General features: G+C 42.7%; 1 protein-coding gene across 2 annotated transcripts in view; it reads right to left on the reverse strand.

The window, feature by feature from the left end:
• Window positions 1–8,262: 8,262 nt before the first annotated feature.
• Window positions 8,263–25,172, reverse strand: part of ELOVL2 (ELOVL fatty acid elongase 2) — a 46,382-nt gene continuing 29,472 nt past the window's right edge. For both annotated transcript variants that reach the window (XM_056333076.1, XM_056333077.1), the window contains exons 3-8: window positions 24,120–24,307; window positions 16,695–16,772; window positions 15,378–15,549; window positions 13,307–13,431; window positions 11,612–11,746; window positions 8,263–10,979 (exon numbers count right to left, since the gene is read on the reverse strand). In XM_056333076.1, the coding sequence (XP_056189051.1) occupies window positions 10,851–10,979; window positions 11,612–11,746; window positions 13,307–13,431; window positions 15,378–15,549; window positions 16,695–16,772; window positions 24,120–24,307 (827 nt within the window). In that variant the 3' untranslated portion in view covers window positions 8,263–10,850. The remainder of the gene's footprint in view (window positions 10,980–11,611; window positions 11,747–13,306; window positions 13,432–15,377; window positions 15,550–16,694; window positions 16,773–24,119; window positions 24,308–25,172) is intronic.

Here is a 25,172-nt window from a genome sequence, read left to right on the forward strand (position 1 = left end):
AATGTTTTTATTAGGAGCACTGAGTTGCTCAGGGACATGTGCCTTTCCCCTACCATAGGTGCTCCTGAAGGATGCTCTTAAAGAGGGGCAGGGCTGAGGAAGGAGCAATCGGGTCATGGGAGCTGCTCATCCAGCAGCACTTACTCCAGGGTGGGTGCTTGAGAATTAAAACCGGAGTCTAAACGTGCTTCTAGGATCTTTGTGGCTTCTGATCTTATGCAATGTAAACATTTGTATAAACTTTTGAAACACTTTTCTTACCTTTTTTCCTTCCCTGCAGTATGAACTCCAAGGAGGAAGGAAGTAGGAAACAATGTGACCATTCCTGCTGACTAGCAACCCCCTGAATCCACTACTGCTCTTAACGTTTGAGCACCTTCTATTGGAGTAGAGAAGATGGTCCTGTGAAAGATATTAATTGAAGTGGAAAGGGGGGGGGGGGGGGGGGAAGAGGAGGGAGGGGAAATAACACTGATGTGGAGTCCCCGTCCCCCCCCCCCCCCTTTTTTTTTTCTTGGCCTAAAAAGAATATACGCTGCTGAGTGATCCAGTTTTGACCCCTGTGTCGAAAACAAAGTTTTTCTGCAAAAATACAAGATAGTTCTTTTTTTATTTCTTTGACATTTAATGGACCAAATTCCATGTTTAGTCATTAAACTGATGCATATACCGGTTTTCTTTGAGTATTCTGCTAATATCTTCATCAAATGCAAAAGCATGTAATGACTGATTCCAAGTAAATATTTTGCATAGGGTAACAATCTCATTTTTTTCAAATTGATGCATTTTGCATGCCTGGAAAGGTATGAGTACTGTGTACCCTGCATGGGGTGTGTTTCTTGCGTGCATGCAGCAACGTGGGAACTGCTGGCTTGAAACCAGAGCCACTCAATTCTGAATTACAGAGGTGAAAGCACAGTGGGATCTACTGGATATTGGCCCAGCTGCCTGATGGCAAACTGGAGACTGTGGAAGGCAAGAAACGGGGAGCATTGCAGAGGAAAAGAGCAAGTGGAGGTGGAGAAACTACTTTTACAACCAGTGACTACTGGCTTCTAAGAGAGTTCAAAGTACAGTGAACAAAGCTGGGATCAGGCAAAATAGCATCAAAGGTCTCTTGAAAGTGAGCAGCAGATAAACTGTACTATTTGACATAGTCCTCTACTTTGACAAAGTTCTCTAATTATGATTGTTCGTCACAAACTGCCTTTAATGCCGTGGCAGACACAGCACTAGTGCTGGTGCATCTTAATGAATTTGTGGAAACATGGCATGTTTCCAAGCATTGTGTTTCTGGCTCCTTTATAAACCTGACATCAGACTCCTGTGTGGGTTGGAGTTGAGGGAATCACCCCCTGCACATGATGTACCTCCATGGTAAAAGCCCACCTCTACCAGGGTTTGTTTCACCACTGAATGTCTCCCGGGAGACTGAAACTCTTCCTCCTTGAGCCGATCAGGCAGGATAGTGCTGGCGCAGAGAGCAGCAAGAAGCTGCTGTTGCCTCTGCTTTATCATTTTCTGGAGATTATGCTTATTCCCTTAGCTTAAATAGTCCTGACCAGAGTTGGTACAAGACTCCTTCATCCATATCAAGGAGTGGCCAGCACTTTCCTTCAGGGCTGGTTTAAGAGTCAACCCTGCCTTTCCCAAAGCTCCAGATCCACTGGTCTGCCCTCTCCTATTCACAATGCAAAGGGGTGAAACTGTGATTTCACATCCACGACCTCGTGCTTATTTATTTGAGAGCTGGCTCTGGTGACCCGACTATGCTGCATGCTCCTGCTGCTCTTCAGTGCCTTTCCAGCTGCTCTTTGCAGCCCATCTTCTCTCAAAGCACTCAGCCAAAGTGTCTGTGTCTTTTGGAAGATGAAGCTGTAACCCCTGAGCACAGCTCTGCTCGTGCCTGGTGATGCTGTCTGGTTTTGCAGCCCAGTAATAGAGATTTCAGCATGTGTTGTGTCCGGTATTGCAGTGTGCTGTGGTTACACCAGCAACGTCACCAACTAAAACAGGCTTTAAGGTATCAGCCTGAGTGATCTGAGCATCCCTTCCTATTGCCTGGCTGTACCAGATCCAAAATAGAAAACACTTTTTAAATGGGGCTTTTACTACCTGAGTAGTAATGTAAGATCCTGAGCTGAGGAAGGTGATAAGGGCTTGAACTGCCCAGTTGCTTGCTATTGTAACCCAGAGTTCACGCTAGTTGAATGTAAAGGGATACTTTGTGTGATGTTGCTGCCCATCCGAAGTACCAAAATGAGTCTTCTAGTAGTTCCCAGGTAAATGCCTTTATCCTGTGACACTATTCCCCATGACCTGGCCAGATGTGATGGATGAAGCCAGGCCTAACAAGGTGCTTGATGTGAAGTAGACCTAAGAATTGAGAGGAGAGGAGACTTCCACACTGTGGCTGCTCTTGTATACCAAATTCTGCAAAGCCCCAGGAACAGCATCGATAACCTGCATCCTTGGAGCGCATCTCATCTCCCTTGGGGTGGTGGTTGCCTTGGCCACTTTAGGCTTGCTTACCTGCATCTCCAAGGAGCTTACTTCCCAAAAGGAATGTTTGAAGCAAGAAGAGGGTGAGATGTGATGGCTCTCCTTGGCTTAAGGATTTTATTTATTTATTTATTTATTTCAAATTACGACAATAATGGTTAATCTTTCATTTCTGAGATGTTGTTTGATGGCTTCATAGCTCTCTAAGTTAGAACTGATAATCATTTAAGCTCTGTCAGCACAATAGAGCAGATGTGTAGCAACGCCTGCTTTGCCCTGTTTCCCCACCCTTCATGTGTGTTGGCAGAATGCTTTCTTGGTGTCTCCTATGACTGTAAAAATTTAGGAATGTTTTCCACTCAAGTATCTTTGCTAGATAATATACAGAAACAAGACCGATACATACTGTGTCTCTTACTCTTGAACCCCCTGTGTAACCTGCCGCTACAAAGCTTGGAAGGTGAGTGCTGTGCACTTCAGAGGTCATGGATAGATGAGAAAACAGGACCTCTTGTTAAAAATTGTCATAATGTATGTGCCTACACTTGCTTTTAACTTTTATTGGAAAAGTCTGAACCCGAAAAGATGCTTTTACTAATAGATACAGGCGAGCAGAACAGGATGCTACACAGTTTAAGCGTACAGCTTAGATGTCTCCTACCCTTGCACTTCTTTTTCTATTCCTTTATTTTAAACATTTTTTATATATATGTATATAATTATATATATATATAAATTATATATAAAAAAGTATATATTATGTGTGTGTGTATATATATTTTTATATATATATATATTTATATATGTAACCTTTTGAGGAACTTAGTGAGTTCTGGCTTGGTAACCTGCCAAGCTGGGAGGACATGATGTGTGTAATGGCCTTTCATCTGTAGTCAGTAGCAGTTGTGTTTGGAGACAACGTCGGGCAGGAGTGACTTTTTCTGATCTTGGACAGCCTAGCCCACACCACGTCCTGCACTGTTGGGTCAGTTCAGCATGTTTGAGCTGAAAGCCCCTAAGGTGTTAAGTCCATTTGGCTTCTCCAGTTGACACCAGCAACACAGACCTGTAACTGGGTTACCCTAACATTTCCTTTGGGAAGGCAGGTAGTTGACCTTGGCAGCTTTCCTTTGCCTGGTCGCTTACACTCTTGAAGTGCTACTTATCCAGATATTTATTTGATTTTCTTCCTTTCAGTGCAACCAGATGAAGCTCAGTTTTCAGTTTGTTCTTCTAAGCCAGAACGACAAAGATGATGTGGGTGCTGAAGTGCAAGAAACCGTGTGTTCAGTACCCAGAAAAAGAAATGGGAGATACAAAGTGCAGGTTAAAGCAACTGCTTCGTCCACTTTAAGCTCTTAACCAGTTTAATATTAAACCCTGTTATAACCCCTGCTATCTTTATGCCATATCTCTTTCAGGGGATGATGTCAAGTGCTTGTTTATCTGCATGTTCTGTATCAGTGTGATGGTTCATCCAAGGTCTGAGGGCTACTGTTACCTAGGGGCGACGAAGGCTGCACAATGCCTGTGAAAGGGTGGTTCTTTGTGGCTGGAAGTGGGCAGGGTGACCAGAGGAACTGTGTGTGTGTGCTTGCCCTGGCCTGGGGTTGACTTGCCCTGGTCTCAGTAAGGTGTGCTGATGTGGGCTGGAGCACGCTGGGGCAGGTCCCACTTCTGCAAGCGGTAGGACTGCATCTAAAAGAGGAAAATAAATGCATTTCTAGAAACAGCTGAGAGCTGTTGAGTATTGGAACCAAACGCAGCAGCAGAGCCTTTCCTGGTCACATACTACAGGGTGTTTTTTGTTTATCATGAGCAAGAGTTGAGAAAGCATTACTTAGAGCTGGATTGTGAGAGAAGCCCTGTAAAGCTTTGGCATGCATCAGCAGCCTGATTTCTCTCCTTTAATTCCGGTGTTCCTGGAAGGGCCTTAGTAAAGCATATTCCTTCCTCTTCATTCTTTGGGAAGCTACTAACATCCAAAACCAGTGAATCAAACTCAATAGCTTGCTTTCTTCAGGTTTTCTTCCTTGTCGTCCCACACATACCCTCTGGTGAGCCCAAAACAGCAGAGTCAAGTGTTTGCACATCCCCCCTGTGTTTGCATTTTCAGCCTGAAAGAAATAGTATTTTTGAGATTGATTCCTCTGTTGTATCTCCTCTCAGTTTTCTACCACCAGGTCCCAACCAAAAACAATCTGAAAATCAAAGGGTGACTTGATGGGATGACTGGAACAAACAAGTTATTGCAACATTAGCTTTGTCCAGAAAAGAAGTTTTTACACATAGCAAGGCTGTCTGTGTGTGACGAGGAGTTCCCAGCTACAGTACTCTGTGAGGGAGAAAAAAATGCGGATTGGTTTGGTAGTTCAGTACAGTTTAAAATTAAGTTAGGAGAGGTGCCATGTACGTGACATTTCAAAGGGCACGTATCTAAGTTCAGAAACTAAATTGCCCAGAGGTGGGTTTGTTAGTTAAACATAGCTCCCCCAAATTCCAGTCTCTTGTTGGTGAACAGCCCTTGCTCTTAACAATTGTGATGCCTTGCACAAGTGTTAACTGGTTGGCCATGAGCCTGTAGAGCTATCCTTCTTGTGCCTTAGCTGCTGATGCTGCAGTCTTTACAAAACCGCTAGATATGAGCCTGCCTCACTTGCAGGAGCAATTGCACCTTGGAGTCCGCTACAGTGGCAGGGATATTTGATGATGCTTTATTTCACAGTCAATGCATTGGAAGTACTTCTGAATCTTGTCCTAGTGCGTATCTGGCTGCTTCAGCTTTCATGTACTAAGTGCTGCTGGACTTGTTTCATGCTGGATGTTTGTGACGGAAGGAAGCTTAAAGCTGCATTATCTGGTCCTTTCATTAGTCAATGATCTCTGCTTGGCCAGTGCTGACACCTAAGGGATTCATTTATTGGAGTCTTTAGGCTGGCCATGGGTATGAGCAACATTCCTAGGCACAGGTGCTCTGTAGGACAGAGGAGCTGCTGGCAGCACAAAGCTCTTGTTGCATCCATTCAGAGGAAAGCGATGCCCTGACAGCACACTAGAACAGTGATCGGTATTGCCCTCATGTTTGGAGTATTGCTGGAAGATGAGCTTGGTAAAACATGATGAAGTAGGTTTGGTTCCCCCCCCTGCCCCCCATACAACAAATTTTCCATAGTGAATGCAGGCAGTCATGCGGTTGTGGTTTCGCTTGTTGGGCTGGATGAGGTGCTTTCCCTTTTCCAATTCCTTGGAGTGGTCCAAGCATGCTACTGGGTGAAAATATGCCTGAAAAACTTCATTTTCAGCTGATAAGATGTGGAAATTGCTTCTAAACGTAGCAAAAGAGGAGAGTAAAAACCCACACAACCCTTTAAGGACTGGCAGTCCTTGCAGAGGAGTTAAACACAGAGAGTGCTGCTTTCCGTGAATGTGGCTTGAAGCACCCTGTGAACACATAGTTGTTGGAATCCCTACTCAGCCTGTGTGTTTAGATGGGATGCTCTTTGCCACCATCAGCTGTTACAGGTCTTGCCTCTTCCCAAGAGTAATACCAACTTTTTTCTGCCCATGGTGCTAGACGCTGTCTCTGGCTGGTAACATCCAGTACAGGGTTTTACGGCAGCACCCAGAACTGCTGTAGCTGTTTCTGAGGTTGCTCCTGCAATTCAACCAGTGTGAAAACCATGGACTCACTGTCCATTTGGGAGTGAGCATGGTAGCCATGGAGCATCTTCGTTTAACATTTTCCCTTTCAGTATCTTAACGTTTTCCAGGTTTCCCTTTGTGGCTGGAGCTGGGTGTCAAGGATTCCTTTGCATGTGGTTGCTGCATTTTATGGATGGGAAACTGCTGGCAAGTTGAGGTTGAACAGCTCAATCCAGAAATGCTTTTTCAGTGGGCTTCTCCTGGTGAAGGAGAAGGATGCTGCACAATGTTTTTATTTTTCTTGCAGTTGGAGTGATTAGCTCACTCATGTGGCATGTGGAGAAACCAGATTTTCAATCTCTAGTGAAACAAACCAAACCCCTGTATCTCCCACCTTTCAGGACAGTGGCTAACTGCTAGTCTATAAGCTATGCGGGTACAGCCTGCTGTTAAATGACTCCATTTGCATTTCCACAAAGCACTCAATCTTCACCAGGCTCAAATAGTAAGCCCAAAAAGATTGTCCTGGAAATAGGGAGCTGTGGGTTCTGGTCTCCTTGGCCAAAACAGAGCAACAAATGTCCATTTTCCATATTCTTGAGCAAGGGCTGTAAGTGCAACCTGGCAGGATGAGGGGAAAGAGAAACGGAACACCTGCGTCGTTTTGTGGTGTTGAGATTCTAGTCCTTCATTCCACCCATATGGTTTTAGTGAACATACTCCAAACAGAAATGAATTGAGTCTCTCAGAAATAGTTCAGCATTTTCTCCAACTTGAAACATTTTTCTGATTGCTTTATGAGGATAAAATCCTAAAATTTTCACGCATATTGAGGATAATCTCAGCACTTCCTTTTACTGTCCTAACTGAAATTCAGCTGCTGAACTGGGCCAGATTACCCTTTATGTGGGTTTGAAATAATCATTCAAGCCTAGGTTTTGCCTTTTTCCAGTAAATATGCGTCGGTTAAAAGCCTCTCACAGCTGCAAAATCTGCACAGGAGTCACTGGAAATTCACATGCTTCGTTCTTGGCTGTGTTGACTGCTGATTTATTTGCTTATTTTTCTCAGATAGAGCTCCCAAATGAGACGTTTTGAAGCCTTTATATAGCAGAAACAGCAGGCACAAGAAGCTGCATTGCTAGTAAGGGAGTCTGGATTGACTGACAGGATTCCACATCTTGGCACATAAGGGGCGAATCAGGCTCTCTGCCCCCAGGTAGGTAAGTCTGGGTGAAGAGCTGTAAATTGTACCTCCACTGTCTCAACCGTGATGCTCCAGTTACACTTCACTGTGCCCTCACACTGTCATGCACAGCAAAATCTAGAGGTGTTTTTGGTATTGTGTGTAGGGCACCATGGAGTGCATGAAATGTGAATCAAAACCGGAGGTCAAACTCATCTGAACTAATGAGTGAGATGCAATGGTTGTCTTCCAGTGCAACATCTGGAAATTTTCCTCCATCAAAGTCAAGACTGCTATTTTCACCCGTTTTATAATAAATGAATCAAAAGGATCTCACCAGCCGAAGTCTGCAAGGCAAGAGAGCCTGGGAACAGGGAGGTACCAGAGTCCGGCTAATGTTAGCAAGTCTGTTTGGATTGAACGGAAAGTGTTTTTTCTCTCTGATTGAAACAGCAAGCTCAGTATGAGGGACTCACAACATCCACTTCATGCATCTGAGCTAAACCCCAAGGGAGCAAAGCTGGGAGCCTGTTTTGCCTGTAGAACCACTGCTAAAAAGCAGGAATGTCTAGGAGGGGGACATGGATGTCCAGTATACCAGAGAAATGTATCTTAAGGAGGCAGTGTAAACATGCTGCATCTACATGCTATAGAAAACTGTTTCCTATCAACCTAAATAGTATGTGTGTGTATATGAGCATGATATGCAGAAATGCCCAGTTGACGAGGAGAACAGAGCACAGCCAACAGCTGTACAAAAACTGCAGGGGAGCTTTACATCAACACCAGGGGTGGCCGTGTGAAAAGTGGTGGAGGTTGTTCCTCAGTCTGAGGGGAATGTCCTAAGAACTTTCTGAAAAAAGTTTGAGAATGAAAGTAGCCTCTAATCAGTTCCCAGCAATCTGATGCCTTAAAGAGGAGTGGAGACAGCCTGATAGTAAAATTTGTTTATTTACAGTGTTATGTATTACAGGAAAATCAGTTTAAAAAGTCAGTGTTTCTCTCTCTTCAAAGTTGCAGCATTTTGAAGATGTTAAGACAGATCTGAAGAATTTAAAACATGCCTGGTTCCAGCCTTCCTGGCCAGTCTGGATCTGCAAGGTGAGACCAGCTTGGTTTTTTCCTTTTTTTTTTTTTTTTTTTTTTTTCTTTTCTTTTTCTTTTTTTTTCCCCAGCCCTTTGAGTTTCAAGTAAGGCATTTCTTTATTTCTCTTTCTTTCGAATGAGGTTTTAAGAAAACAAAAGACAAGATCTGTGGGTTTGGTTGTCATAGTAAACTTCTAAGACTTCGCATGCTGACGCTGTCCACCTTGATAGTCAAATGCGTGCCTTGCCATCAAAAGGTTATGGACTCCACTTGGCCTAAAATCCACGCTGGGCCACTTTTGTTGCCAACGTTACAACGACCATTTTGTTGCCTGCCTTAGATGAATGATTCGGCTAGTTGCCTTGTGTGCTATATTGTCAGTTCTTCTGATTCCCTCGGCCTTTCCCTTGGTTTCCAGCATCAAGCTGACATCTGCAGAGCTCTGAAGCTCTCCCTTTGCTTAGGGCCATGTACAACACCTTCAGCCAAACCTGCTGATCTCTTAGAACTTGTGAGTTTTACAGAATCAACCAGAAAACCCAACAAAGCAAAGGTTCTGGAAGGGCTGGTGAGAACTAATATATGCACGCAGGGGCCAGGCTTTGTAGCTCTGGGTGTTTTGTTTTTTCTAGTTGTTGCCTTCCCTCCTTCTCAAACATTAAATAAAGCAAAACGCTGACTTCCACTGTGACCAGCTTCGTGAAGGGGGAGCAAATGTGAGCACACACCAGTTAGGTGTATGTCTGTGGTGGTGGTGTGAAAGTGTTTGACTATTGCCGGTATTTTGGTTACCCAGTGCGTGATGATGCTGTTTAGCAGCCGGGATGCTCAGATGTGCTGCTGTCTCTCCGCATGAGCTCTCCATGGCTGCTCAGTCCCTCTGCCCTGGCTCCACATCTGCTGTGTCCCCCTCCTGCCCTGGGACCCTGTGGGGTGATGGGAGGGAGAGGACATGGTCCTGCTACAGAACTACTTCAGTCCAAGGGGCTTGCGGGGCTCAGGTGGCTCTGATTGCGGGGCTGGGGTGACTCTGAAAGGTATTTTTGTTGGGAGAATTTACACACATGAGATTGGAAAAGACCAGAGTTACTGCACTGTGAAACAGGGAGAGGAAAAGGGCTGTGCCCACTTTTAGCAGAGGTTTTGAAAGGGGTGAGATGAGAAAAGGGGGAGGGCAGATCCCCAAAGCTAACCCTGGGTATTCTTCATTTTTAACCATTTAAGTAGGGGGTAAAAGCAGTGAACTGGAGCAGAGCAGATGGTGACTGGCTATTGCGAGTGACACACCGGTCACAGTTGCAGCCAGCAAACATCTCCGTGCTTTCCCTGCAGAGGGCTGTGCCTCAGTCCCACCTGTTTCTCAAGAGACCAGTCTGAATAAGACCTACCTAGCAGAGAAATTCCTGTATGATGTGCTTTGCTCATTGCTGAATTCACTTTTTAGATTTTCTTCATCTTCCAGTCTGTTAACATGTGGCACATCAGTTTGCATCCAATTAGCAGTGTTTGTATAGGATTAACTTTGTGCATGTTTACACTTAAAGGATTTATCTTCATTAACTTGTTGAGCTCCTATTTCTTTCAAAATCCGTTTACTCAGAACTATTAATTCAGCACATCCCAAGTGACTTGATTTGTTCTGACTGGAGCTCAACATCCCATATCAGTGAGTGATATTGTGTACTCCAAGTATAATCCTGGGCACTCCCAGGTGCTACCAGCCCAGCCCCCTGAACTAGCAAGCTCCTGGTGTTTGAGTCAGGTTGCACGTACGTGAAGCAAGTAAGCAAGGTGCACGTCTGTCTGCAAACTATGGGATGGAGCACCTGGGCTCTGCCCTAGGTTATGCCCTTCCCCAGGGTTCCCGTAGGACCAAAGGGATGGCTGCACCTTCCTGGTGTCCGTGGGAAGGGAGTGTGCTTTGGAGAACAGTGGGGAAGAAGCAAAGACGGGTATGGTGATGGGAAAGGTATGAATCTCACCTTTCTTTCTTCCCCCCCCCCCCCTTTCTTTCTTCCCCCTCCCATTCGTTGGGTGCACTCAAAGCCTTGCCTCAAGACCTCTCACATGCACAGAAAGTTCTCACCACATTAGTCTGAACAGAGTCCCAACCTTTTGAAGGCATTGATGGATTCATTCATTCATCAAGTGTTTTATAAGGCATTTTTGTGTCAGCATTAGAGATCAGAAAGGTTTTCTTTTTCATATGAGAAAGATCTTGGCCGTCTTTCTTCCAATGGTGATCTCTGACAGGACAAGTAATTCTACTCGTTTTGTTAAAACCTAAAGAGCAGTACATTAATAAGTGTCTGGTACAAAGAACTGATAAATGTAATCAAATAGGTTTTAAGCTAAAGCTTGTAATTCAGTCTTTTTTTCTTCTTTTTTCTTTTTTTTTTTTTTTTGGAAAAAAAATCATAGGAAATACTATACTTATTGTACTTTCTTATTGTTCAGGAATCCATTGGCAGCAGCAAAGCAGTCCTTATGGAAACCATTCTTGATCTGTTTTGTGTCAGGGGTTTCCTCTATAGCTGTTCTTGAAGGTGCTTTCCGATATGTCTATAAAAGCCAAATCAAAAGTAAGTACTTGGATTTATTTAGTGTCCCCCGAACACTACTTATGGTTAACTGTAAAATGGAGCTGTCTGGTGTTGTTGATGCAGATGTGTATGTTTGCTTCAGACTGCATTAAGAGAACTGTATTATTTTCACTGCTCTGGGTGATATTACCTTACTAGTATTACTGTAATACTTCTTGATGTCAAAAGACATTTTAAGACATTTTAACTAAAAGCTCTATGTGCGCAGGCAGGCTGGAGCAGTGCCTGCTAAAAAAAAGGTGAAATAAACAATGCAAAGACTCAGCTGCCTCTTTCTTTTTTTCCAAGGAGGGAGAGAAGAACTCAAGAAGTTGCCCCAAAGAGGAAATTCAGACCTCTTAATCCTGAACACACCTCCTGGCTTGCTCTCCAAGTGCAGAAAAGCTGAGCTATGATGGGGAGGTCATCTCTACCGAACAACTGTCTTTTGCAGACGTTGCTGTATTGATCATTCTTAACTGACATATATATTGTAATACAAACATATTTTAAGTATTGATGCTCATTCTACACGTGAATTCACTAGTGCCACTATCCAAAAAGTTCTTTTTCTCCCCCACCCTTGTCAGAGAGTTCTTGGAAGACTCTTACCTTAATGTAGAAGTTTATGAAGAGAATGACCAGTGTGGCCATGTAGGAGGACTGGAACATGAGGCAGCCAAATGGGAATCCACATGGCTTCACAGCTGCACTGAGCGTGTGTACAATAGTGAGCAGAAACTGGATCTGTGGAGGAAAGATCATGCATGAATATTTGCATCAATACTAGCTAAATCAGATATAACGACGTCACCTAGTCCTGCTCTTGGGAAGTTTGAGTACTCAAAAACTATCCCTTTCTGAACCTGTGCATGTATTGTGAGGGTGAAGTTAAAATGGTGTTCTTATTAAATGAAAAAAAAACCCCACACCTAAGGGGTCAGAGGTTTCAAAAAGTCTGAGTTTATAGGCCTAGTTGGCAAAATGTAAGCTCTTTTATTTTAATAGGGGTTGTTTTATCTTCCAGACCATGTCATGCCAGGTACAGTGTTGTCTCTTGCTGGACAGAAGCTTGAGAAAACTCTGAAGACTCCAGGCAACAGCTTTAGAAGTCTAAATAGAGAATGGAAATCCCAGGTCTGAGAAGTTCAGGCAGCCTGGCATTTGCATTGATGGAGTTAAGATGGGGACAAACGAAGCAAAAATGAGATGCAGAAGGAGTGGCAGCATGCTTCAGGGCAGCGTGTTGCAGCTGCAGGGATGGTCTCAGCTCAGGGGAGAAGCATTTGCTGAACACATTTCTACAAGGTGTTTTAAGTTCACTGCAAACATCTGAACTCCCAAATAATATGAAAAGGCCCCAAGATAGAAAAGCGGAAGGAACACTATTTCATATCAAGCCCTATATCTTGTTGATAGAAGTTTTTGATGTGGCTCAGCTCTTTGGGTACAGTACCTGCTGGAATGGACTTTAAGAAGTCAGAGAACTTCTGTCTTGTCTAAGAGTTTGTTTACATAATTTTGCATTTTGTAGTTGTAACGTGGTGTGGTGAGTTAACCTTGGTTGGCTGCCAGGTGCCCACCCAGCTGCTCTCTCACATCCTCAGTAGAGTAGGGGGAGAAAATAAGATTAAGAAACTCATGGGTTGAGGTAAGGGCAGAGCAATTGGTAAAACTTGCCAACTACAGTCACAGGCAAAACAGACTCGACTTCAGGAAGGTTATTTATTTAATTAATTAATGGGCTTCACCACGGGCTGCCGGGGAGTCTCTGTCCCTCCTCCCCTCCTTCTGCTCAGACCTGGGTGGCTGCAGGGCTGTTTCATGTTTTCTTGCTCCTCTCTCTCCGCTGCTGTGCAGCATTTTTTACCCTTTATTAAATATGATACCACAGAGGTGCCCCCAGCTTTGCTGATGGGCTCAGCTTTGGCCAGCGCTGGGTCCATCCTGGAGCCAGCTGGAGCTGATTCTATAGGACAGTTTTAATAGCTTTTGAATCAGTCCATTTGCCAGGATTAAGTGGTGTCAATTTTGTATGCAAGAGATCAAAAATTGTGGAATTTTATGGACTGTAGACTTTCTACTGTATTGTAGAAAATATTTCAGACCATAATTTCCTTTATTAAGTTATACTGGGCTGCACTAGGGACTTATTCTCTCTCTATATATATATATTCTATGGCTTTGTTATATTTGAATTCAAACTGGCTTAATTCTGCAAATGACAGTCTTTATCATTCATTTTGCCCCCTCTGGCATTTTGAAGGATTTCTGGTAGTTAAACATGAGAGTCAAATAGATACGTACCAATTGTGCCTGAGTGAGGTATTTCTTCCACCAGAGATATTTGCGCATGGAAGGGATGACTGACAGTCCGTAATAAGAATACATAAGCACATGGATAAAGCTATTCAAAGTGGGTCCAAAGAAACCTGTAAAAATCCATCAAGGAAACATTTTTAGATAACAACTGCTAAAAAGTGAGAGAAGATATTATTCTAGCAATGTCTGTTGCATATGATAAGTCTTCCCTTTGCACTTGCCCTTTGCTAAAGACATTCCTGATGTGAAGAGGTGCTGTCCTATGGACAACTGACAAACTAAATGATACTTCCTACCAGTTTTTTCTCATGCTGAATATTGTATTTTCATGCCATATTTTTTGTTTTCTCTTCAGTTTCCTTTTCTATTCCGTAGTTTACGGGTTATTGCTTTTGTTTCCCTCTGAACCTTCTTTGCGTGAGTCTCTCCATTATTGCTGTAAGCTTTGAACACTGCTGTGGGTGACTGTGCTGCTGGTACTGCACCTTAGTAGTATTAGTAGCTGCACCTGCTCTCTGGCTCCCTGATGTAGTTGTAATGGCTTTACACTGAAGCAAACTAGACTCGTGTGGCTGTGTTTGAGCATCGCTCTCATTTTCTTCAGTGGCTCTTCTGCTAGGTGTGAATTTCCAGAATTTCACCCAAGATAATACCTCATCACTTGAATTACTACATATTCTAGAGCAAATTAATTACCCTCTGTACCTTACAGACTATTGAGAAGTAGCAGCACTACTCTCTCCTATATGCTCATGTATGAGCACAAGGCAGTGCTTGAACACTACAGGATGGTCTCACCAGTTGTTTTGGGTTTTCCACTGATTAATAGTGATTGATTAATTACTTAGCTACTGATTTTTATGCTCTGTTAATTACAATCGTGCAAAGCCAGTGTGAAGCATGGGGAATACGTTCAGACACAAAGAAAGCACAAACACCCATCAATTTGTTTACACTTCTGTTGAAACAGTTTCTACTTGCTGTGAAATCCTTGATCTCTGCTTCTACCTGTAACACTGTTTTACTCTGATTTTTGTGCTGTCCGTAATGAGTGCCAGCAAATGTGAATTCTGCTTTCTGTTCAGAGAAACACCTGCAGCGGGTTGCTTTACAAAATATTACAGTGGACTGAGTATCTTTAAAAGCTCAAAGAAAGAAAACTAATTTTCTTCCCAGCTCTGGTGATAATGCCACAGGAAGCCTCTGGCTGTATGAAGCCCTGGAAAAACATGCATGTTGAGACACCTGAAGTAGTTCTTTATTTTTTGGACCTAGTATACAAATGCCAAGTGACTGGCTTGTGGCACCATACATCTTCCCTAACTCAACAGGGGAGATGATAACAATTACAATATCCTCCCAAGAGCCAAGAAGTTTAGAGATTACTGTTGTATAAAATATATTGTACCCAAAATATAATAAGGCAAAGGATGCTGCTACTTCTGTTGTTGCAATATGAAATGCAAGACCGTATTGAACAGTTCTGGCTGTCCAGTAGTTCTACTACTTGAATGAGATGTATTCTCATTTAAAACAAAACAAACTCAAACTGGTATTTTAATTAGTGATTTTGTAGGTGTTTTGCTAAATCAGAATGTTGGATTGCTGCATACAGGAGTCAAACATAAATTTGACTGTAAAAATGCTGTTGAGTTAATTTGCCTGTAAAAATGCTATTGAGTTAATTTGTTGTGATTGACACTGCCTTTACTAAGGTCATGATTTCCTCCCAGATCTGCTTTTAGAGTAGGTTTTGTATGCGATAGCTCTTGTGTACGATGCAGTAGTGTTATCCTGCCTAAAGGTGGTTTGAAGAGAAGTAAATCCAAGAGGCTGTGGCAGCTAAGTGAAATAACAGTCAGATATTTTTGGCCTGAACTTTTAACCATGCTTTTAATTTTATTGAGGTCTGCAGGTGTTCAGCAGTTCTCAAAGGCAATGAACCTTAAAGGTGCTATCACATAGCACAGCGACACACGTGCTTTGCAGAGCGACGTGATTCCCCTCCAGCAACAGGTGACTTACACCCCGGGAGATGAAGCAAACAGAGACTTACTTTGCCCACAGGGTATCCAGTTCAGGACACACCACCAAATGTTAAACATCGTGGCATGGTGATACACATGAAGGAAGGTGATCTGGCTCCTTTTCTTTCTCAGTACAAAGAAGATAGTGTCCATGAATTCAATTACTTTGGAAAAATAATACCACCACAGCACCTTGGCTACCTGTACAAGCAAGAACAAAGGAGCAGAAGATCAATATTTATCTATAAAAAGACTTAAATATTGCTGTACTTCATCTGTCCATAGGCATGAAACTTTCCCAAAGGCATTAATATCCTACTGAAGGAGAAGCACAAGTTCTGGCTTCGATTTTATTTCCCTTTTGAATGAGACAGTTTAGAAACAGTTATTATGTGATTGTATAAATATATAATTTAAGAAATAGGAAACCTTTCCTCAATGTTTATAATCGTTCTATTTTTTTCTTCAGAGATACAGTTGGGGGGGGACGCCGACGACTTTTTGTTGTTTCTGTTTTAAGGGTGCTACCACTTACACTTTCTTGGCACTGAAGTGATTTTGCTGGCAGCTTCTTTTCAAATAATCCAATTTGACACTCAACGCAATGGAATGTACCCTCCTCTGGGCTTGAGAGGCTTTATCAGAGCTCAGGGTATGTCCTAGGACAGTTACAGACAGGTAAAACAGGGGGAAAACACCTTGTGGATGGGAAAAGGTATTTAACTGACCTTTTCCTTGCCATACCACAGACAAATTTTGAGGGTTGGGTTATATTTTTTATATATATATAATAAATTATGTAAGTTTACTAGTTTTTCTGCACTTGAGCTTTAACGTTGTCTGGAATGTAAGCTTGACATGGGGAATAACAGACTTAAGAGATGAAATTTCTGTGATGTAGAAATAAGGGTTGAAACTAGAGGTGAGTCAAACCAGCAAAATGTCACTGCAGTTTTCCAGAGTTTAGGGTGGGGTTTAAATCAATTTCCAGCTATAGCTAAATAAGTGTTACATTTTAGATGGTTGATTTTTGTTCCAAGTTTTTTAACGATCCATATTGTCTGTTCCAATAGTCAGGCAACACCATTTTGACAACAGATCTTGATATATGGCTTTTCAAATTACTCCCTGTCGTGCTTTCCACTGCAAGGATGCACCTGTATTGAATCAAAAGGATAACACTTCTTGTTTTCTACCAGCTATTAGGCAACCCGATTAAAAGCCTCGTGTTAAAGATGTCGCCGATAACATCCTTATAACTGCTGTGGCCGCAGAAGTGTTGCACCAAGGATGTGGAGGGAAGGATGGCCATGGATGCTGGGGCTTGAGCTGCTGCTGTGGCTCACCCGCATGTCCGCCTCCCCTGCACTGTGGAGGTTCTGGCACTGCAAGTTGTAGCCTCCTTCCCATGTGGCAAGGATGAGCTGGAACAGAAAACAGAGCAGTTATCCTCATGAACAGGCGTAGCATTTTTTTACCACTGCAGTTCTGTGTTTGTTGAAAAAAGCAGCACGGAAGTACGGTAGGTTCCCACTCCTTCCACGAACTGATGCTCTTAAACCAGACAACTTGCTAGTGTCTTCTGTTTTGAAGAAGGGCATCACATTGTGTTGGAGGTATACGCTGAAACAGTACATCTTTTACATTTCTCTGGCTTTAGACCCTTCAAGGCATCTATTAAAATCTCTTGTTACTTATGCAGTGATCTTCACTCTAAATCTCATGCTTGAATATTCTGTCCTGAAGCAGTATGAATGGAAACTTAACACAGCTACCTGTGCAAAACTAGCCTCGAGAAATTCCCTGGTGCTAAGCAAAGCAAACAGAAGGTAAATCCAAAATAGCACAAAGAGAGAAATACTTCTTAATGCTATACACTTCTCTCTTTATCCTACACGGATAAACGTGGGAGGAAGTAGAGAAGAGCTGGCATAGTGCTGAATGGGGACATGGATAGACACTCAAGCAATTTTTTAGACTTAGCAGATGTCACACCGGGAAGCATCTGAATTGCTGCCCAAGAGGCTGGGGTGAAGGCACACCGCAGTGCTACTGGGGCCATTGCACTTCAACATCAGTAGATGAATAGAGGAACGTACCATTAATCATCCTTGATTTATCATTAAATCAGTCTTAAACAATACCTAGACAGCTTTCAGGCAGGTGTTCTGGCTAGGACATTCAATTGTAAAATCATATGTAAATAGTATTTGTTGAAGAATATCTCTCTATAGAGGTTGCTTATCTTCAGTTGAGCCTCCAAGAATCCCAGATTTTAGATGGCTAGCCTGTGTTTCCAGATTGCTATTCGTGTTTTGAAGATCTCACACAAGCTGTAATCTGGCAAGACCATAACCCTGACAGGGAAAACCAGCATGGGCTAGATTGCTCATCTCAGGACTGGGGAATTCCCAGAGCCTAGTCCCATCCCTGCCACTTGGTCAGTGCCTCAGTTTCCCCAAATGTAACAACTTCGTAGCGGTGTTATGCCAAACAAGAAACACATGCTGAATAGGAAATACCCCACAAGATTTTTCCCAATTAAAATATTTTGTTGTCCTTCTTTATGATGCAGTTGAGAGATTTTTCATGGGGACAGAAACATGAAGAGCATGCTTTGAGCTACTCCTTGGTGAGGCTCATCATCTCTCCATGGGTCTAGTCAGGGGTCCAATAACTGCATGCATAGTATCCCCCCAAAAAAGATGGCCTAATTCTGTAATACAGTGACTGGGGTTTGCTATCCTGACCTGCAATACGTACAGCTGAACTCCATGCTGGATCTCTCATCCTGCTGGAGCATCATAATTGGAAGGATACTGGCTATTCCAGAGTGGAAGAAGTGAGCGGTCCCATGCTTTCTTCTTATTTTGAGGTCAGAAAGTTCATATCACAGTGACAAAAATAAGGCCCCCTTCCTAAATGAAGTTTTGATAAATTGCTGAATTTTTTTTGTGAACAAAACCTCTTTGAAAAGTAAAGCCATGTTGTGAGAAACTCAGCCAGTTCCATTTAATACCCCTGAAGTAAATGGAGACTGCTAGAAGGATTAGTGAGCTAATGACTTCAAAATTAATTATATCAATATATATATGGATATATATGAATGATAATTACTTTGTGTGTTGCTGTTGTCTGGGATAGTGGAAATGGGCTAAAAGAAATCCCTTCTAGGCTTATTTCCCATGAATCTTTGATTACATCTATTCTGAATAGCTCCTGTATGCTACTTTGTGCTACCAGTGGTGGTATCAGAAGCTTTGCACATGTGAAAAACCTCATCATACGAGTTTTTACTCTTAATTCCCAGTAAAGTTTACTGAATTCTATTTAAATATGCAGGTGAGATCCAGAGTGCTGCCTTTTTGATGAACAGGCTGAATGTTCTACTAAATGCAGAGCTCAGAAAGGTCGGTAGGAAAGACACAGAGAACTCGGAGGGTGAAAACTGAGACATGAGGACAACATGTCCAGCTAGAATAACTGCAGGCAAGGACAGCAAAGTCAGCTCCTCAGCTCTCCAAACAAATTATTTGATTAAGATAAAAAAACACCTGGGAATTTAACTCTATTCAGACAAAGTTCTTAGTTAAAAAAGCTGTTTGCTTTTGTCCTTGCATTTCACTGCGTTACACTGCACTCTCAGTAACCTTTTGCTGTCTTCCCCCCCACCCCCCCGCCTCGTATCTTCCTTCTTCTGAATGATAGAAAATTGCACCTGATCTCTTCTGTTTCCCCACTTTGTTCTTTTCCTCTTGCTCCCCTAAGGTTAAGACAGTCTTTCTGTCCCAGTTACTTCAAAGGAAGCCTTTACCTCAAGTACCAGCCCTCATGGATTTAGAATAATTTCTTACTTCTAACAATTAAGGAAGGAGTGTAACCAATCATTTATTACAATCTTAAAAAAAATAATAAAAATCATTATGTTGAAGTTGAATTTCTATAGTAAAATTCCAGGACAGTTCAAATCAGCCAGGATCTATACGTCTTTTTTTACCTTTCCTCATCACTTCCATTATTAAGACTTTACTCAGACCTTCTGCTACTCAAATTCTATCTTTTTAACACCTGCACAGTCAGGAAGTAAATTTTTGTAATATCAGCCATCATAAAAAAGGAACAAAACAGAGTTTAAGTGCACCTTCTATTTTTGTTTTTGTTTGGTTTTCTTTTTTTTTTCCATTTTGCCCACTGTTATCCCAACTCCAGGCATTATACTGGACATTCTAGTAATTTGTGATGTGTAATTCTAGTTGCAATGTATAGAACTAAAACTGGTGGTTGTTTTTTTCTTCAAAAACTGGTTGCTGATTGTGCCAGCATTGTGCTTCTGACCTCTCCCTGCTATCAGAGGATACAGAGAAAGCAATTCTGGTAATCCTGGGAATCCTCACATGGTTTTGGCAACTATGGATCTGCAAATCATGACTATAATTCAGAAACTGGAATCACTGTGTAGTGAATTTTCAGCTCCTAGAAACAAGTAAAGTGCAGGTAATTTACTTTTTTTTTTTTTTTTATCATGTAAGGTAAAAGGCATTTTTTTTTGGCTTCACTAGAAAGGTTAATGCACTGGGACTGCAGTACTTGTGGAGTTCTGCTCTTTCCCCTTTGCTCTGAATCAAGGGGTCCTCACATGCAAGTCCTGCTTCCCCACATGGATGTGGTTTCTTGCTTACAAATCCATAGGATTTGTAATAAGTCTGTGAAGCTACCTGGGGATACAGGCAGTTTGAGACATCACGCCACCCCTATGCTAATGACACATACCTCTAGATCTCCTTTTTAATCTGACCCAGATGGTGCCAAGTGTCCTGGTTTTCTCAGTGCCTGATCAAGAAAAGTACTTGGGTAAGACCTTAATGACTAGCTGAGATTTTAATTTCAATAGGGCAGAGGTGATACTTACTGCCGGGGAAAGCAGCCTAAGACTATGGTAAACATTATGTCTTTTCCTATTAATGGAAGAGAGTATCCTCACCTGAGTAATTTTACAGCTTGGAGATCAACATTGGTCTCCTTTGTTTCCAGTTTTAATTTATCATTGGAGTTGTGACAGTTTTATCCTCAGGTGGACTTCAAAACTTTGTCTTGGCCTCTGGCATCTCCGACTGCATCCCTGGAGTGTGGTCTGTGGGTTGACTCACACATGAACTAATTTTAAAAGATGTAAAGACCTGATTGCTTTTCACAGTAAGCTGGTTTTCTGCTCGCAGTTCGTACTTTTAGGATCTTGGGCAGATATTTGTGTAGAGGCAAGGCATATTTTTCTGCAGTGAAATTGCTAAAAGTTTTGGGGTTTATTAAAATGAAACAGTGGTGTTTGTTTTTCTGCAGACAGATTTGCGGCAAGGTTACTAGAAATTGTTGGATCAATAAGCCTTGACCCGGGTCTGTGAACACTTCAAGGTACAGAAGAGCACACAACCAGTTACAAACCTCTGATGCAGGTTTCTCTTGTAGCAGTAAGGGTGGAGGGAGCTGCCTTCTGCCCCCCAGCCGTGCACCGGCAGCATGCCTAGTCCGAGCGCAGGTCTTGTGTCTATGCGTCAGACACTTCGAAAAGCTACGCTCCAAAACCAAGTGCCCCACTTCTCCGTTAGGTTCAATGGGGGGAGGTAAGTGCCTTTGACCACTTCAAGAAAATGCATTTGCCTAACTCAGAAATCTAAACTAAGGTCTAAAAAGCTGCCCTTCTGGGAGACCTTCAGAGGCACCTAACTCCTTCTTGACACAAAAGTTTTGAGATATCTCGGTATGATGAGGGCAGCTGGGCAGAGCTGTTTTCCTTTACACCTTGTCCTTCAGGGATAGTAGGGGTATCTGATCCTATACTAATGACACATCTTAGAGTTTTCTTGGAGCTGTTCCTTCAAGTACTTTGGGGATTGGTTGTCCTCAAAGCTCATGGAGCTAAAAGCAGCTCCCTGGTAGTCCATGCCTGTGGGGCAGCGTGTGGAGCTCTGGCTTGAAAGAGGAATCTGCCCTTGGAGATTTAAAAACGGCCCTTTTGTTATGACTCCTTGCTGTAACCTTTGCCTTCTTGCCTTGAGGTTGTACAAATCAACCGAAGTCAAGGGGCAGCTAAACTAGGTCAGGAGATGAAGGTGAGGAGATGAAGAACTGTGGCACAAGTACCCCCATCAGCTGTTTTACCATGTTTCTCGCTAAAGCCATCATGTGGGACAGTCTGCAGTTGGAGATACACCCTTTCTTTTGAACGAGATATTTTTCTTTTGAATGAGGTATTTTTCTTTTGAATGTCTAAGAAGCACCCACTCCATTCTGGAGCTATCATCAGAAAAGGTGTGTGGCACCTCATAAACAAACCCAAGAAGAGATAAGAACAATAATGCCAATAACTGGGGTTCTTTTGCTGATTTAGTTCTATTATGGAGCTGCTTATTTTTTTATTTACCTGTGTTACAGAGACCAGAGGGGTTCAGGTGAAGTGGGAGAATGGAGGACTAAGATAACTGTTATAGATGTTTCTAACTAGGAATTAATCCTGACTCATACTCGCTGGAGGGATCAGCTGTGTTTACATAAACCACTGTGCAGAATGCTCTAAATATAGGTAACTCTTGCCTTAAAGAGCTTACAGTCCATAAAAGACAGAGAGAATAAGAGCCAGAGAGAAGCTTTGGAAATGAAACCCTTTGAAATGTTGAGTCACCATAACTTTATTCAGTGCTGAAGATGATTTCTGCTCTCCTATTTGCCTGTTTCGTTTCCCTTCAGGAGGGATGTGCAAGCTCCCTCAGGCAGGTCTGCAAGCCTTAACTTTCATTCTGCTCCTTCATGGGAGAAGCTGTGATAGGAACCAGGCAAGTTCCTATCAGAAAAATACAGAAAAATGATGTCTTGTGCAGTATAAAACCAGTCTGGCTGCCAGTCCAGAGCTGGGAGCGAAGGGTGCAGAACACCTGGCAGTGCAGCTCAGTCACCGTATCCTCAAGTTCCCAAAAATGCCAAATGTGGAGCTATGAGCCACTGCCAGCTGTGCCCAGCTGCAGCTCGGGAGGCGTAAATCAGCAGCCTCCAGCTACAGAATCAAGATGTAAAGGGACTAATCTGAGGACTGAGGCAACTCAGCGGTCATCTGCATCACAGTTGGCCTCAGAGAGGGCAGCGCAGTGGGGTGGCTGTGGGGAGATGGCTCAACGCAATTCTTACAAGGACATGAAGGTGGCAAGAACCGAGTTTGCTTCATTCATGTAAGTGAGACCTACTAAAATTCTTTTTGCTTGTTCGTGTACTTGTGGTGAGCCAAATCAGCCTGCAAGGGGAAGGGAGCAGTATTTTTGTTTTCTATTCAGTTAATCCTTTTTGCTGAGTCCTGCTACTGAAGAGTTATCTGTATACCTTCAAGCAAAATGAGGATTTAAACATCAAAGTGCTAATTTAAATTTTGGAGGACAGTCCGTATGGAGTCATCACACCTTCCAGTGACTGTGTTGGTTTCTCCTTTGCTCTGGGCCTGATCCTGCACTCTGACACCTCCAGCAGCCGCTGAAGCCAGTTGGAGCTCTGACCAGGATGAAGCACAGTTGGTCCTCAGCACAAAGGCACGCCCCCTAAACGGCTGTTCAGCCTTTTGACCTGGTGTTTAGCTCAAATTAATTTAAAACTTGAAATCTTTGGGGTCCTGTTTGGCTTCTGCAAAGTTTTTTGTCCAGCTGATAGAACAGTCCATCCTTATTTTTCTGGTGGAAGCTGCTCGTGAGGCTGGGAGCCCAGGGAGCAAGGAATGCTGTGAGGCTGTGCAGGCAAGGCAGCAGTGTCAGCTCACAGCCTTACAGGTCACACCATGAAGTCAACAACATCCCTCAGCCAAGGCTTCTCCAGGGGTCACTTTCTAAGCCAAGTCAGAAAATGTTTTGTGGGTTTTATCTTTTAGTGTTTGGGTTTTGTGGCCACAAGTGATGGATGTTAACACTTTAATACTGAGTACCTCAATTATCACAAGGCATAATGGGGAGCTCCCAAATAATACCAAAATAGTGACTTTTGGCTTCTGCTCCCCACTGGGGAGGTGAAAACACTAATGTCTTTGTTGAAGAGCACTGTTTGAATCCTCTGCTGTTGCAGAATTTTGAGCTGCATTCAAACCTCTCTTCTAGTTCTGAACGGATCCTGATTTCTCTATATTCCTTCCTGATGAGCCCTGGAGAAATAATCTGCGTGACCATGTTCAGCCTCCAAGTCCCACAGCACTTGCTTTTGGTTGAAGTGGTGGGTTTTTAACACCTGTCTCTTACTGTCTGACTATGAGGAAAGCTTCTTAGGAGAGCAGAAAAATAACATTGAGTTGCCAATACCATAGATAAATTGATACTTATTCTCACCTATAAATATGTTCACATTTACACATGGGTATTTGTTCAAAGAAAAATCATTCCATAGACAGTCGTAGAAATAAACCCGAATCTGTGGGCATATTTGTGGGTGCTAAGGATGAGGTGTAGTTATGTTTCAGCTGAGGGACTGCTGCAGATTCAGATTCATGCTTGGAGACACTGTCCTGGTAGCAGCCAGCTGTCCCCAGGTGTGGGCTGTAGCTCAGGAAGGACAGGTAAAACTTGCCGAGATCCAAGCTAAGAAGGTTCTGTACAACTCACTGTCCAATTGCTAAGGGACTTTTCTGGATCTTAAATTTACTTTGCCATTGATGCTAAATTTCCTAGCAAAATTATCTGTTGGTAAGATTTTTCTACTAAAAACTGTGCATTGCTCACCTTTCCCAGCTGCGCTGCATGAAGAACACTTACCTCTATGAGCATGTACAGGGAGAGCAGTGTAATCCCAAGGTTGTATACAATGAGGTGAGCCCTGAGAGAGAAGGGAGGCCTGTCCTTCATGAACTTGTTGCCCAGCCATATGCAGAGTAGGTATGCTCCAGTAAGGAAAAACGTGGGAAGGTAAGAATCCAAAAGGAACCATCCTCTAACCCTGGCATCTGAAAAGAAACACACGCAGCAGGCAATGGAGGTGGCTATGGCAAAGTATTGCTAAAATGAGGTAGATCACATCAGGAAAAAGTCTGGTAAAAGTGTGAGAGGGGATCTGCCACGCTTTGCTCGCAAGAGCAATCCATTGCTTTTACCTCCCCAACACTGCATACTAATTCAGGGAATGTGTGCTGAAAACTGTATGGAATTCCCTAATAATTTCAGGTCACGTAAATCTCCTCATTTTAACAGGCAAGAGAAAATTAAAAGAAGAAAACATTCCTAGATGCTTTTCAAAATTTAATTTTGTGTTTTGACTTAATAATGAAATCATATCTTGATTTGTTCAATGGACAATTTGTAGGTAGTATTAAGTACAGTGGACCTGTAAAGTTGCCAGTTCATATATTATTTTAATTCTGCATTTGCCATGTAAGTACGAGGGTCTATAACATTCACTAGAAAACATTTATACAAGGGGAGGATTTTCAAAAACATTAAATATGAAAAAAAAAAAAGGCAAATGTTTACTTTGTTAGTTATCAAAGATCTTTGGCTTTCTTACAGTTTCTGTGCCATTTGCCTGGTCCTGAGATGAAATATTAAGGTCAAATCCTGCTTGCCTTATTCACACGAGTAATCCCATTGGCAGTAATCAGATAGTTCAGTGTATATGAGCAAAGCCTAATCCTATATGCCAATCTGGAGGCGCCTGTGAGCAACTGGATGTCATAAGCGAAAAGAGTGGTGGTGGGTTTTTTTTTCCCCTAACGTGCAGCAATATTTAGAGTTAATTTTCCACAGCAACAATCTTCAGACATTTATCTGTCGAAAGAACAAGGGGGACCACTGCTCGTTTTTCCAAAAGGGTGC

This window comes from Falco biarmicus, chromosome 3, assembly GCF_023638135.1.
Source record: "Falco biarmicus isolate bFalBia1 chromosome 3, bFalBia1.pri, whole genome shotgun sequence".
Classification (NCBI taxonomy): Eukaryota; Metazoa; Chordata; class Aves; order Falconiformes; family Falconidae; genus Falco; species Falco biarmicus.